Raw genomic sequence first — 16,161 nt, 5'->3', positions numbered from 1 at the left:
GTTGCAAGGCATCCCAGATATGCTCAGTAATGTACATGTTTCGGGATAATGGTGGCCAGCAGAAGAGTTTAAACTCAGAAGACTGTTCCTGGAGCCACTCTGTAGTAATTCTGGACTTTTGGGGTGTCGCCTTGTCCTGCTGTAATTACTCAAGTCCGTCGGAATGCACAATGGACATGAATGGATGCAGATGATCTGACACGATGCTTACCTACGTGTCACCTGTCAGAGTCGTATCTAGACGTATCAGAGGTCCCATATCACTCCAAATGCACACGCTCCTCGCCCTTACGGAGCCTCCACCAGTTTCAACAGTCCCCTGGTGACATGCAGGGTCCATGGTTACATGAGCTTGTCTCCATACCGGTACACGTCCAAACGCTCGATGCAATTTGAAACGAGACTCGTCCGACCAGGCAACATGTTTCCAGTCATCGACAGTCCAATGTCGGTGTTGAAGGGCCCAGTTTAGGCGTAAAGCTTTGTGTCGTGCCGTCATCAAGGGTACACGAGGGAGCCTTCGGCTCCGAAAGGCTACATCGATGATGTTTCGTTGAAAGATTGCACGCTGACACTTGTTGATGGCCCAGCATTAACATTTGCAACAATTTGCTGAAGGGTATCATTTCTGTCACGTTGAACTTTTCTCTTCAGACGTCGTTGGTCCCGTTCTTCCAGTATCTTTTTCCCGCCACATCGATGTCGGAGATTTGATATTTTACCTGATTCCTGATATTCACGGTACACTCGTGAAATGGTCGTACGGGAAAATCCCGACCACATTGCTACCTCGGAGATGCTATGTCCTGTCGCTCATGCGCCGACTATAACATCACCTTCAAACTCACTTAAATCTTGATACTCTATACTCGATATATTCTTTAGTATTTTTGTCGGTTAAGTTAAATCAGTTCTACAAGAGGCTGCTGCGTAAATTCACAGCATCACTTTATTTATCATTCCAGCAACCCTAGCTATATTGTGCATTTGTCATTCATCAATGGTCTGATCAAACATACCTTTCATATTAGATTAAGCCAGCATGGTGAACTACCTGGAAACGTATGCTGTCCTAGCAAATTTCCCATAAAGAAGCAAACCATGGAGGACCTTCAAATAATCATTCAATAAGTGCAAAATAGCTGCAGCAGATTTTTTGCGGACATTCTGAAGGACGCTTTGGTGTGAGAAAATACCACGTTAAAGGACTAAGATAAACTTGTTACACTCATTTTCTTTATAGTTACCTTTCCAAACATAATAAAAAATGGAGTCATGTACAAGCATTAAAAAGCAAATAAAAGAGTTATTCTTTTGATTTATATTTCTGTTATTTGTCTACAATTTGTTAAAAGGACACAACTCTGGAGTTTTTGAAAAGTAGTCACATTGTCTGTCTGCTCAATATAAGATAATTCAGACCAACCATCCTCATTAAGAGTGGTATTACTGTGGTCTGGAGTGGAAAATTCGGAGAAAACTTTCCTAACCGAAAATTCGTTTGCCCTTTCAGCAAATGATTAATCACTTGTAGAGGAAAATGTAGCCATCACATGGAAAGCTGTAGCGACTTGACTGGCCGTGACGTCCTCCTACAGGTTAACTTCCGAGCCAGGCAGCTGGCCCAGACTCAATCGCACTCTCACGTATGCCTGGTACACCAGCCAGTCAGGTTTTAGAGGGATTTCCAAATCACTGAGCATTTGCTATGCTAGTCCCCAGCTCCATCTTGGAAAATACGATAGACAAGCAGTTAAAATGCGATAACAAGCAGAATAATGAAGTTCACGGATTTCACAGACAGATGGTGCTCGTGACTGCCCTCCGTTGCTTTAAATGACCACTTTGTCGATGGGAAGTACATCCAGCTAGAAAGTAAAAAAAAATAGGTTCCTCAAATTAGGATAATAGAGGAATCTTTATGATGGGTTAAATACTAGAAAAGAAGCAAAAAGCTTAGGTTGCATAGTGAGATGTAGAATCAGACAAGTCAACGTAAAATGCAAAAATATATATTTATTTACAATTTACAACGATGTATAATGATCAACAAGGGGGTGATTTCGTCTGACGTGCACACGTTCTTCGTCATTATGGGGATGAAATCGATGACACGGCAGCTGCTGGGACGCGTCTAACCGTGGTAGCCATGAGCCAGGCCGAGTCCGTGCGCTCCCAGCAGGCCGTGGGCGCCGGCCAGCACGGGGGCGGCGACGACGGCGGGCGCTGCGTGGGCGAGGACGGCGGGGGCGGCGTGGGCGGCGGCGGCAGCGTGGGCGGCGGCAGCGGCGTGGGCGGCGGCGCCGTTGATGTGGGCGTCCCGGGCCTGCGTCTGGGCGACGGCGGTCAGGTGGGCGGCGCGGGCGGCGGCCACGTCGTGTGTGTCCTGCACGTAGCCGCCGGGGCCGACGGCGATGTGGGCGGGGCCGTAGGCGGCGTAGCCCGGGTGGACTGCGGGGGCGGCGACGACGGCGTGGGGCGCGGCCACCAAGGCGGGGGCGGCGGCGACCACGCCGTGGGCGGCGCCCAGGTAGCCGGGCCTGGCCACGGCCACAGCGACGACGGCGACGAGCAGGACCTGAAGACAGTCCAGTGTGCTTCATTCGTTTTTACTTGGTCCTTGCTGTTTCAGTGTTTTTTGACATTATGTACTTATTTGTTTGCAAAACCTGAAAGAATCAGTTAAGGAGATGTGTGGTGCGTAATAGTGCCCTACAAATTTACCTGGCCTTACTACAAAAAGAAGAAGTTAGACAACCAGTTTCAGTTGTTGAGAACCATCTTCAGATCATACTTTCTAAACTAACTGACATGTTAAAGCACATAGTGTGCCGAACCAATAATGCACTGCAATTGTGCCCCATGTACTAAAAATACACTCCTGGAAATTGAAATAAGAACACCGTGAATTCATTGTCCCAGGACGGGGAAACTTTATTGACACATTCCTGGGGTCAGATACATCACATGATCACACTGACAGAACCACAGGCACATAGACACAGGCAACAGAGCATGCACAATGTCGGCACTAGTACAGTGTATATCCACCTTTCGCAGCAATGCAGGCTGCTATTCTCCCATGGAGACGATCGTAGAGATGCTGGATGTAGTCCTGTGGAACGGCTTGCCATGCCATTTCCACCTGGCGCCTCAGTTGGACCAGCGTTCGTGCTGGACGTGTAGACCGCGTGAGACGACGCTTCATCCAGTCCCAAACATGCTCAATGGGGGACAGATCCGGAGATCTTGCTGGCCAGGGTAGTTGACTTACACCTTCTAGAGCACGTTGGGTGGCACGGGATACATGCGGACGTGCATTGTCCTGTTGGAACAGCAGGTTCCCTTGCCGGTCTAGGAATGGTAGAACGATGGGTTCGATGATGGTTTGGATGTACCGTGCACTATTCAGTGTCCCCTCGACGATCACCAGTGGTGTACGGCCAGTGTAGGAGATCGCTCCCCACACCATGATGCCGGGTGTTGGCCCTGTGTGCCTCGGTCGTATGCAGTCCTGATTGTGGCGCTCACTTGCACGGCGCCAAACACGCATACGACCATCATTGGCACCAAGGCAGAAGCGACTCTCATCGCTGAAGACGACACGTCTCCATTCGTCCCTCCATTCACGCCTGTCGCGACACCACTGGAGGCGGGCTGCACGATGTTGGGGCGTGAGCGGAAGACGGCCTAACGGTGTGCGGGACCGTAGCCCAGCTTCATGGAGACGGTTGCGAATGGTCCTCGCCGATACCCCAGGAGCAACAGTGTCCCTAATTGGCTGGGAAGTGGCGGTGCGGTCCCCTACGGCACTGCGTAGGATCCTACGGTCTTGGCGTGCATCCATGCGTCGCTGCGGTCCGGTACCAGGTCGACGGGCACGTGCACCTTCCGCCGACCACTGGCGACAACATCGATGTACTGTGGAGACCTCACGCCCCACATGTTGAGCAATTCGACGGTACGTCCACCCGGCCTCCCGCATGCCCACTATACGTCCTCGCTCAAAGTCCGTCAACTGCACATACGGTTCACGTCCACGCTGTCGCGGCATGCTACCAGTGTTAAAGACTGCGATGGAGCTCCGTATGCCACGGCAAACTGGCTGACACTGACGGCGGCGGTGCACAAATGCTGCGCAGCTAGCGCCATTCGACGGCCAACACCGCGGTTCCTGGTGTGTCCGCTGTGCCGTGCGTGTGATCATTGCTTGTACAGCCCTCTCGCAGTGTCCGGAGCAAGTATGGTGGGTTTGACACACCGGTGTCCATGTGTTCTTTTTCCATTTCCAGGAGTGTATGATGGGCAGATCACAAAATTCGTTATGGTTACATTGGTAGGGAATAATAGTATATTCTTCTTCAATAATTTTTGATATTCTAATTATTTTCCTTCCTCATTATCTTCTTCTTCTTTTCCTCTTCTTCTGCCGCTGCTGACTCTCAGACACTAGTAGAGTTTCCAGAATGAGATTTTCACTCTGCAGCGGAGTGTGCGCTGATATGAAACTTCCTGGCAGATTAAAACTGTATGCCGGGCCGAGACTCGAATTCGGGACCGTTGCCATTCGCGGGCAAGTGCTCTACCAACTGAGTTACCCAAGCACGACTCACGCCCCGTCCTCACAGCTTTACTTCTGCCAGTACCTCGTCTCCTTTCTTTCAGAAGTGCTAGTTCTGCAAGGTTCGCAGTAGAGCTTCTGTAAAGTTTGGAAGGTAGGAGACGAGGTACTGGCAGAAGTAAAGCTGTGAGGACGGGGCGTGAGTCGCGCTTGGGTATCTCAGTTGGCAGAGCACTTGCTTGCGAAAGGCAAAGTTCCCGAGTTCGAGTCTCGGCCCGGCAGACAGTTTTAATCTGCCAGGAAGTTTCACTAGTAGAGTTATTCAAGAGGGCCTACCTGGTGAGTTGATCAGCATTGGTGTTATAAAGAAATTGAAGTAGCAAAAGAAAAACACTGACTGACACATGTTATCACTGTACCATTACTGAATACGACCATCATAGCTTGCAGATGTAATTTACATTGTTTCCTCGCAGTTGTCTTACAACGAAACGCACCTCCTCATAATTGAAGATTACAAAATATTGACAGATGAACTTTATTTGCTGAAGACTCCTTGAATACCAGTCCAACACATTGATTCTCTCTGATAACTTTCGAATGATTCTTTCTTTAGTGATGTTCTTTGTTATCTTTGTTGATCTTCAATTTCAGTACCATATACGGTGGGACTGCGTCATAGAATGCTACTCATCCCAGCTATTTTACATTCAGCAGTGGAAACATTCATGTTGTAATACTAATAAAGTAAAATGGTATATGAGACACATCTATTGTAGTAGACACCGGTGGTGTGTAACTGGCCTATGCTATATACAAATATATTATAAAGACATTTCAGCATTCCAGCTGCATGAAGCAGTTCAAACTGTATAAGCTCTCAGTTGAAGACTCCACGTCCGTTTCCAAGTGGTAACTACTAACGGTTAGACAGAAAACTGTAATTAGCTGTATTAGGTTAATAAATGTATATTGCTTAGAAAAAAGTCATTAAAGCAAAACGCAGTTCATTTGAAATCTACCTTCAATTTCTTTAGTCCACTGTCTTCTCTCTCGAACTGACTTACCAATTAGTTAGCATTATGTTATATAGCTATGGAGCGGCGTGGCTATCTGTTGCAAAACTCTATGCTGTAGATGTTGTGATCATGATGTTTTGTTTTCTGGGGCAGTCAACTGCCCGGTTATCAGCGCCCATACAAATTCCCAACCTTTGCTCAGCCCAATCTCGCCACATGAATGATGATGAAATTAGGACAACACAAACACCCAGTCATCTCGAGGCATCTAGACTACAAAGAGATGTGAATATGGATGATGCTATTTTTGGATCAAACATAAGTACAGATATGTATCTCTCCGCCACTTTGTATCTACATGATGTGTATAAAATGCTTTTTGGCAATTAATTTACGTGCATTCTCAAACGTGACACTGTTTCTGCGCTGCATTATTAAAAAGCCTCCTGCCATACGGCGTTTCACTCCGTATTTTCAGATATTTTAGCGCTTTACATTATAATACTAACTTATTGGTGTACGCTTGCATCCATTAGTGGCTGCCACCTGAAAATTCCGTTTGTGCATAACCGGCCATGTCTAAAAATAAAATAAATTTTAAAATCGGAATAAAAGCCTAGAACTGTCATTGTAATTTTTTCATACATACGCTTTCTCCGGACCTAAACAAGCTAAAAGTGTATCCAAACTAAAATAACTGTCAAAATACTGCGCAACTGCACTATTGGTCTTTATTAGAAATTGTGTTCGACAATACCAGATGCCCAATACTAAGCAGTGCAGATAACCAATATGTACACACTCATACCTTTGGAGTAATGTTCCATAAACTGACGTCTACATCTTTACTACACCAGCCAGGTTACATTGTGTGGCAGAGGATACCTTTGGAACTACTACCTTTCCCCTCCTTCCCTCTCCATTTCGCGAACTGCTTGTGGGAAGAACAATTGTTGGTAAACATCATATTGACTCTATCGTCTCCAATTTTCTTCTTACGATTATTTCACAGGACATATATGGAAGGAAGTAGTTTGTTGCCTAACTCCTCCCGGGACGTACTAGGGATTTTAATAGGAAACTTCAGGGAAACAATAAGTATCTCTTGTGATATTTGAAACTAGAGTTCGTTGAACATTTTCGTAACGCTCTCTCGCCGACTATTCGAACCCATGACGAAATGCCGCTACTGGATGCATCGTTCCTACCTCTTCTATAGGTTCTACATTGTAAGCGTCCTAGACTAATGAGCAGCACTCAAGAATCGGTCCGACGCCGAAGAGAAAGAACGTGGCACGTACATCACAGCTCGCGACACCGCAGGTTCAAAAAATGGCTCTGAGCACTATGGGACTCAACTGCTGAGGTCATTAGTCCCCTAGAACTTAGAACTAGTTAAACCTAACTAACCTAAGGACATCACAAACATCCATGCCCGAAGCAGGATTCGAACCTGCGACCGTAGCGGTCTTGCGGTTCCAGACTGCAGCGCCTTTAACCGCACGGCCACTTCGGCCGGCCGACACCGCAGGTCTTATGAGTTCTAGCAGCCGTCTCTGGCAGGGAACAAGTAAGTGTTTCAGACGAATTTAATAATTCTTCGATGTGCAACTTTAGTGGGTACCTGTTGACTGACATATTCGTTTCCCGTGTGTCCTGCACGGAGAAGAGCGTTCGTGACATGTGTCAGGTCACAAGTTCGTTGCGGGGACCCTATCTTTCGTGGATCCCAATCGACCGAGCAAGAATTTCGTAAGCCATTTCTTTCGTGGATAAATTTTACCTCTTTAAGATTCTTTCAAAGATCTAAGCCTAGCACGTGATTTTCCTACAGTAACTTCTATGTAGTCATTTCACTTCAGGTCGCTCTGGATGGTTACTCGTAGGTGTATTACAGTAGTTCCTGTTTCCAGTATTTTGTCGTCAACAGTGTAATATAACAGTGGCCGATTTCTTCGCATATTTATGTCAAATATGTCACATTTATTTACGTTCAGTGTTTACTGCCAGTCTGTAACCCATCACAGATCCTCTGCACGTCTTCCTGCAATTCGCTGCAGTCTTCTGGCGTTGCTACCTTCTTAGATAGTTGCACCATCTGGGAACAACGTTATGCAGCTTCCGACGGTATCCACTAGATTCGAAAAACAATAACCGTCTTATCACACTTATATTGGGGTCCTCTTGAAATTACTTTTAGAAGTGTCGACGTTTTTCTCTTACGAACGTAGTGTTTAGCTGAATCCGCAAGGAGGTTCAGAATCCAGTATCCAGTTTGTCACGATACTCGGTAAGCTTGTATTGTGTCCCTTCACGACAATATGGAAATGTCTCAAACGCCTTTCTGAAATCAACCTATACGGTATTCAACGCTTCAGTGACGTCTATGGCGCACTGATCTTATGGACGAACAGAACTCGATAAACTTCTGTTACACGATACATCAGTCTAATCTAAAAGCCGTAAATTCAACTAAATACCTAGGTATTACAATCACGAACAACTTAAATTGGAAGGAACACATAGAAAATGTTGTGGGGAAGGCTAACCAAAGACTGCGTTTTATTGACAGGACACTTAGAAAATGTAACATACCTACTAAGGAGACTGTCTAGACTACGCTTGTCCGTCCTCTTTTCGAATGCTGCTGCGTGGTTTGGGATCCTTACCACATAGGACTGACGAAGTACATAGAAATAGTTCAAAGAAGGGCAGCACGTTTGTATTATTGCGAAATATGGGAGAGAGTGTCACAGAAATGATACAGGATTTGAGCTGGACATCATTAAAAGAAAGGCGTTTTTCGTGGCGACGGAATCATCTCACGAAATTCGAGTCACCAACTATCTCCTCCGAATGCGAAAATATTTTGTTGTCACCGACCTACATAGGGAGGAACGATAACCACGATAAAATAAGGGAAACCAGAGCTCGTACGGAAAGATACAGGTGTTCATTCTTTCCGCGCGCTATACGAGATTGGAATAATAGAGAATTGTCAAGGTGGTTCCATGAACCCTCGGCCAGGCACTTAAATGTGATTTGCAGAGTATCCATGTAGATGCAGATGTAGATGTAGAGCGAGGCGAGTTTCACAAGATCTCTGTATGCGGAATCGATGTTTAATTTTATAGAGGAAACTATCGTTTCACAAGAACTTCGTTATACGTAAGCATAGAAGATGTTCCATATTTCTACAAGCGGCTGACGACAAACAGCTTACAGATTATGCCTTTGCACCATTAGCAACAAACAGCGCACACTCCGCTGCAGAGTGAAAATCTCATTCTGGGAACAAACAGATATTTTCTCTTCGGCAATGACGGTTTCCGTTGTAATCAAACTCTCACTATGGTTGTGAAGTTGACGTGTTGCCCACTTCTTCTGCAACTGTCTATAAAGAGTAACTTAGAAACTTGTTTCTTTTGGATCAAAGTTTGAGCTATGTTGGATATCTCTTACTAGCAATGTTTTGCATGGTAGCGGAGAAAAACATTTTGCATATATGTGGTACTAAATCAGTGAAATCTTGTGATCTAGTGATTATGTCCGGAGTGTAGTAACCAGCACAAATTCCATTACAGGGTAACACCGTACACATGTCTGTCGGGCACGAAGGTATCGAAGCTACAAGACAGCAAGACACACTCTACCAAGAGATGATGGTTGATGTAGAATATTTTAGGAATTCTTACTCAACTTATTTTTTACAAAGGGACGAAAACTTTATAAGGATAGCCTCAAAACAATTCCCGTCCGACAGTGTCGATAATCCATTGGGTGAAGTACGACTTAGGTATGTGGCCAAATCAGTGAAAAAAAAATGTGTAAGAACTCAGCCCGTGATGAAAGCCATGCAGTTCTCTCACTGGTCGGCTAATGACAAGTATCAGGACGCACTGAGTGGCGAAACAAGTGTAGAAGGTGCTTCTAGAATAACAGATATGCACCTGAAGTAAGCAACGTTTTGGAAGATTTCGTGAAAAGCAATATGTCACGTAAGGATGCGAAATTAAACCTCGAATTCTCTCTGAGGTAATTCGGAAACAGAGGTTACTTCCATGGCACAGAGTCATTGCAGTTGCACCTTGGAAGTTATATTTATATTAAAAATGAAGAAAATTCCTCCAGCTGTATTTAAGGTGTCGATTTTATTTTGGCAACTAGTTTCAACGTTGTAAAAACGTCATCTTCAGGCCCACACACTCGTTGACGACAACTGCGTGAGTAACCACCTTCCACACGGAGCACGTCCGTATCTCCCCACTGGCTTCTAGTATCAGCCGCACGCAGTTGACGTCAACAATTGTATGGGCCTGAAGATGACTTTGTTTCAACGTTGAAAGTAGTTGCCAAAATAAAATCGACATCTTAAATACAACTGGAGGATATCGATGTACGAAGATTGGAAGTTACATGTTGCTAGATTGTCATTCCAGAACGATTTAACTTCTGAATGCCACTACGTGCTGAGATTTTCAGAAAAACTGAGCCAGGGAATTTTGTGTTCGATCTGTGCTGTATTCGGATTCACTGCTGGTAAACATATTACTATCAGACCTTATATCGGGTGTTACAAAAAGGTACGGCCAAACTTTCAGGAAACATTCCTCACACACAAAGAAAGAAAATATGTTATGTGGACATGTGTCCGGAAACGCGTGCTTTCCATGTTAGAACTCATTTTATTACTTCTCTTCAAATCACATTAACCATGTAATGGAAACACACAGCAACAGAACGTACCAGCGTGACTTCAAACACTTTGTTACAGGAAATGTTCAAAATGTCCTCCGTTAGCGAGAATACATGCATCCACCGTCCGTCGCCTGGAATCCCTGATGCGCTGATGCAGCCCTGGAGAATGGCGTATTGTATCACAGCCGTCCACAATACGAGCACGAAGAGTCTCTACATTTGATACCGGGGTTGCGTAGACAAGAGCTTTCAAATGCCCCCATAAATGAAAGTCAAGAGGGTTGAGGTCAGGAGAGCGTGGAGGCCATGGAATTGGTCCGCCTCTACCAATCCATCGGTCACCGAATCTGTTGTTGAGAAGCGTACGAACACTTCGACTGAAATGTGCAGGAGCTCCATCGTACATGAACCACATGTTGTGTCGTACTTGTAAAGCCACATGTTCTAGCAGCACAGGTAGTGTATCCCGTATGAAATCATGATAACGTGCTCCATTGAGCGTAGGTGGAAGAACATGGGGCCCAATAAAGACATCACCAACAATGCCTGCCCAAACGTTCACAGAAAATCTGTGTTGATGACGTGATTGCACAATTGCGTGCGGATTCTCGTCAGCCCACACATGTTGAATGTGAATATTTACAATTTGATCACGTTGGAATGAATCCTCATCCGTAAAGAGAACATTTGCACTGAAATGAGGATTGACACAATGTTGGATGAACCATTCGCAGGAGTGTACCAGTGGAGGACAATCGGCGGCTGATAGTGCCTTCACACGCTGTAAATGGTACGGAAACAACTGGTTCTCCCATAGCACTCTCCATACAGTGACGTGTGTACAGCAGCAACTTCTCTGACGCTGACATTAGGGTTATCGTCAACTGCACGAAGAATTGCCTCATCCATTGCAGGTGTCCTCGTCGTTCTAGGTCTTCCCCAGTCGCGAGTCATAGGCTGGAATGTTCCGTGCTCCCTAAGACGCCGATCAATTGCTTCGAACGTCTTCCTGTCGGGACACCTTCGTTCTGGAAATCTGTCTCGATACGAACGTACCGCGCCTCGGTTATTGCCCCGTGCTAATCGATACATCAAATGGGCGTCTGCCAACTCCGCATTTGTAAACATTGCACTGACTGCAAAACCACGTTTGTGATGAACACTAACCTGTTGATGCTACCTATTGATGTGCTTGATGCTATTACTGTAGAGCAATGAGTCGCATGTCAACACGAGCACCGAAGTCAACATTACCTTCCTTCAATTGGGCCAACTGGCGGTGAATCGCGGAAGTACGGTACATACTGACGAAACTAAAATGAGCTCTAACGTGGAAATTGAGCGTTTTCGGACACATGTCCACATAACATCTTTTATTTAATTGTGTGCGAGGAATGTTTCCTGAAAGTTTGGCCGCACCTTTTTGTAACACCCTGTATAAATTCGTGAATGGACGTACTAGAGTTATTTTTTTGGCTACAGGATCTAACTCGCTCTTAGTCACTGGTCGTGAAGCATTGACCATTCCGGAACGGAACGCGCTAGTGGCTATGCAACCCTTCCGGCGAATATGGTGGATACTCACCAGCAGGACCTTCATGGCAGGGCTGTTGTTGGAGCTGCTATGAACTGTACCGTGACACCGACGGCCACGTCCTTATATACGACGCGGGCGCCGTGAAAGGTGCGACAGGGGCTGCCCGTGGCCTTCCACTGTGCGAACGGCCGCCCCGTCACCAGCACGCCGCCGTCCCCCCGTCACAACCCGCCAGGGGCGCTCGCAACATTCCTACAAGCTTCCGTTACTCTTGAGGTTGTAACCTGTGGCTCTTTAGCATGGTGCGTTAAAAATTACAGTGTACGTGACTACACAAATTTTGTGAGTAAACATTTGCAGTAAAATGTGCTGTTAGGCAGTTCCATAGTACAAGCACAGTAGTTCATCTTGATGCCTCTGGCTGCGCTTGAGGTGTAGCGCCGTATACCGATCCTCCTTTGGAGGCGGTTGAGTGGGAGATGTGTCTCACAAGGAGACGGCACGACCGTGGGGTCGGAGATTTGACCAAAATTTTGTGTGGTGAAAAAGGACCCCTAACACCTCAAGTGGTTAAAATATTAGGACGCACTATCCGGAAAATCCCGGGAAAAATCGATTCAGAGTTTCTTAGGTGCCTTATGAGTATATAATGTTAGACCGTTGCCGACCCGCCGTCTGGCCTACATGGTTGAAGTTTGAATGTCTTTAAAAAAATTTTTTCTTGACGTTTAGCTTAATTCTTTCTGGTAATTTAGTCAGTAACACAATCTTCCGTTGTCTTTCCTTAACGTTAGCGTAATTGGAATGATCAAATCGTTTTGTTTAAATAATTTCATGTATGTATAACTTAGTGTGTATTTGGAATGTGTAACTTTGTTTTTTTAATAAATGTTTTGATAAAACAAAAACATGGTTAGCGCTCGAACTCTTACGCCAGAGGTCTCGGGTTCGATTCCTCCTCTGGCACTTTTCTTTCATCTCTTTCATTTTCTTTTGTTATTCCACCAATAATTCAGAAAGTTTTGCAAACCTACATTATCTTTAACAAATTAGTTACATTATTGAATAAAAATTATTTTCTTTTTCTACTACACAATTCATGGCGGTGGGTTTTCCATTTTTATTTGTAAATTATATGAGGGGAAACATTGGGTTTTTAATCAGAATAACAAAGTCGATTGGGAAACAATTTAGTTTTTATACATACAGTAATTAAAACAAGAACTGCAATGGTAATTATCGTAAAAACAAACAAAGCTATAATTTTTGCGACATCTTGTGCAACATATAAAGGCGGGTATTTTTCAATCACAGGTCGTTTGCAATAAATCTGTACAAAAACATGCCCCATTAACATTTACGAAAATGTTTTGAGTTTCTGATAATTTTGAGGCAAACCAGGCATATTGAATCATGACTCGGAATATTGGTGACAATAATTGACGATGAATTATAGAATGAATTTTTATACAATCTTCCCGGGAATTAATTTCACGATTCTTCTGTAACAATGCGCTGCAATTTTGCAAGCAACAGAAGAAAAAAAAAAAAGTGCTGCAGGAGGACTCGAACCGAAGACCTCTGGCGTAAGCGTCCGAGTGCTAACCATGCAGGCCAGACGGCGGGTCGGCAATGGACTAACATTTTATACACATAAGGCACCTAAGAAACTTTGGATTAATTTTTCCCGGGATTTTCCAAGTAGTGCGACCTAATATTTTAACCACGTGAGGTGTTAGGGGTCTTCATTCACCACACAAAATTTCGGACAAATCCCCGACCCCCACGGTTGTGCCGTCTCCTTGTCAGAGCCGCATAGTGAGAGATGGTGACGCGAGACTGAACTCGCACGTAGTTTATGTATCAGCCGATAGAGGACAATATTGGATAGGGGATGATTTAGTTTCGATTGTGCCCACTAGAGTGCACTAAAGTAATAGAATGCTTTTTATTAACTGTTCTAGTATTTTCATAAAGTGTTATTATGTCTTTTTGTGTAGGTAAAATATCATAAATGTGTTTTAGCAGTATGAATGATGCATAAGTGAGGTTTAAGGTTAATATGAAGGTAATTGTTGAACGAGTTATGTAGTGAGATTTAGTGTGGGAACATTTTGAAGAAGTATGAATGTGGACAAACGGGATTTTTGTAGACTAGATTTGTAAAGTAAGTTTATGGTAAAGGGAAATTCAATTCAGATATAAATAGCAATAGTTAGCTGCATGCCCTCGGGAAAAATCACAGTTGTAGTTTCCCCTTCCTTTCAGCCGTTCTCAGTACCAAAACAGCAGGCCACTTTGGTTAGTGTTACAGGGACTGATCAGCCAATTCCCCCCCACCCTCTGGTTTCCTCCTTCCTCTCCACCCCCCACCCGTTGCTGCGCCTCTATCGCTGTATCCCTCCCTCTCTCCACCTCCACACCCTCCATCTCCTTCATCAGGGCAATTTCCAACGCCTCCCCCTCCTGAATGACGAACTTTGCCATGACATCCATCCTTCCTTCCAATTATAACCTGGCCTTGTTCCCCCCCCCCCCCCTCCCCAGGGTCCCCTTTTTTCCTCTTCCCTCCTTCTCCCAGAGCGGATCTTCCTCCTTCCCCCCCCCCTCCCCTGAGACCCTGCACCCCATACTTGCCTCTTTCCTTCCCACAGCCCTCCCTACCTGGTCCTCTTCAGCGCGCCCCCCGCTCATCTCCCCCATCTCTCCCCATCCCTTCCTTCTTCCGGTCTCCCTCCTCTCCTTGCGCCTGGCAGATCCTCTGTTTGATCGTCGTCAGTGTGCCGCAACAGTGATGTGTTTAGTGCTGTTTCTCCTGTGCATCAAGAGGTGTGATTTTAATTGTGTACTGCCTTGAGGTTCGCCGTCAGTGTTTGTTATGTGCTACGCCATCCATCCATACCTTTTATGCTCCAGTCATACTGTGCCTTGTGTTCTATTAATTGTCGCAGTGTGTGGCTTTTTGTGTGTGCTACTTTTAAACAGTTTTAACACTTTTTTATCTCAATTTCATGGTCACCCCGTTTTTTGTCTATTGCCTTCCATGATGTTCCTCCTTTTTTATATCTATGTTCACTATATTCTCTCCTTTGTTATTTTTAAATGACTTCTATTGTTTGTTTTATGTCTTTCGGCTGAAGAGCAGCGCATATGCTGCTGCCAGCCTGCCCCGATGGGGAATTAAAATGTAATAAAGAAAAAAAAAAATCAGCCAATCATCCAGACTGTTGCCCATGCAACTACTGAAAAGGCTGCTGCCCCTCTTCAGGAACCACACGTTTGTCTGGCCTCTCAACTGATACCCCTCCATTGTGGTTGCACCTACGGTATGGCTATCTGTATCATTGAGGCACGCAAGCCTCCCCACCAATGGCAAGGTCCATGGTTCATGGGGGGAGGCTATCTATCAGTTTAATAAGTCACAGCTGCAAAATACTAACGTGAATTCTTTACAGACGAATGGAAAAACTGGTAGAAGCCGACCTCGGGGTAGATCAGTTTGGATTCCGTAGAAATGTTGGAACACGTGAGGCAATACTGACCCTACGACTTATCTTAGAAGAAAGATTAAGGAAAGGCAAACCTACGTTTCTAGCATTTGTAGACTTAGAGAAAGCTTTTGACAATGTTGACTGGAATACTCTCTTTCAAATTCTAGAGGTGGCAGGGGTAAATAACAGGGAGCGAAAGGCTATTTACAATTTGTACAGAAACCGGAAGGCAGTTATAAGAGTCGAGGGAAATGAGAGGGAAACAGTAGTTGGGAAGGGAGTGAGACAGGGTTGTAGCCGCTCCCAGATGCTATTCAATCTGTATATTGAGCAAGCAGTAAAGGAAGCGAAAGAAAAGTTCTGAGTAGGTATTAAAATCCATCGAGAAGAAATAAAAACTTTGAGATTCGCCGATAACATTGTAATTCTCTCAGAGACAGCAAAGGACTTGGAAGAGCAGTAGAACAGAATGGACAGTGTCTTGAAAGGAGGATATAAGATGAGCATCAACAAAAGCAAAACGAGGATAATGGAATGTAGTCGGATTAAGTCGGGTGATGCTGAGGGAATTAGATTAGGAAATGAGACACTTAAAGTAGTAAGGGAGTTTTGCTATTTGGGGAGCAAAATAAGTGATGATGGTCGAAGTAGAGAGGATAGAAAATGTAGACTGGCAATGGCAAGGAAAGCGTTTCTGAAGAAGAGAAATTTGTTAACATCGAGTATAGATTTAAGTGTCAGGAAGTCGTTTCTGAAAGTATTTGTATGGAGTGTAGCCATGTATAGAAGTGAAACATGGATGATAAATAGTTTAGACAAGATGAGAATAGAAGCTTTCGAAATGTGGTGTTACAG

The 16,161-nt window shown here is 44.9% G+C and overlaps 1 protein-coding gene across 1 annotated transcript; it reads left to right on the top strand.

The window, feature by feature from the left end:
• The first annotated feature begins 931 nt into the window (after nt 1-931).
• Nucleotides 932-11,959, top strand: LOC126474269 (uncharacterized). The gene is made up of 2 exons (XM_050101734.1): nt 932-2,578; nt 11,864-11,959. The coding sequence occupies exons 1-2, from the start codon at nt 2,150-2,152 to the stop codon at nt 11,957-11,959; spliced, it is 525 nt and encodes a 174-aa protein (XP_049957691.1). The 5' UTR covers nt 932-2,149.
• Nucleotides 11,960-16,161: the final 4,202 nt, after the last annotated feature.

The sequence above is a fragment of the Schistocerca serialis genome, chromosome 4, assembly GCF_023864345.2.
Source record: "Schistocerca serialis cubense isolate TAMUIC-IGC-003099 chromosome 4, iqSchSeri2.2, whole genome shotgun sequence".
In the NCBI taxonomy this organism is placed as follows: Eukaryota; Metazoa; Arthropoda; class Insecta; order Orthoptera; family Acrididae; genus Schistocerca; species Schistocerca serialis.
Note: the sequence above shows the minus strand (reverse complement) of the source record. Positions and strands in the feature narration are given on the sequence as shown.

What these genes read in the sequence shown, in the direction of transcription:
- LOC126474269 (XM_050101734.1), top strand. Translation starts at nt 2,150, where the DNA reads ATGAGCCAGGCCGAGTCCGTGCGCTCCCAGCAGGCCGTGGGCGCCGGC. An exon ending in ACGACGGCGACGAGCAGGAC is followed by an intron (nt 2,579 to 11,863) that starts CTGAAGACAGTC and finishes GTGGATACTCAC; the next exon opens with CAGCAGGACCTTCATGGCAG.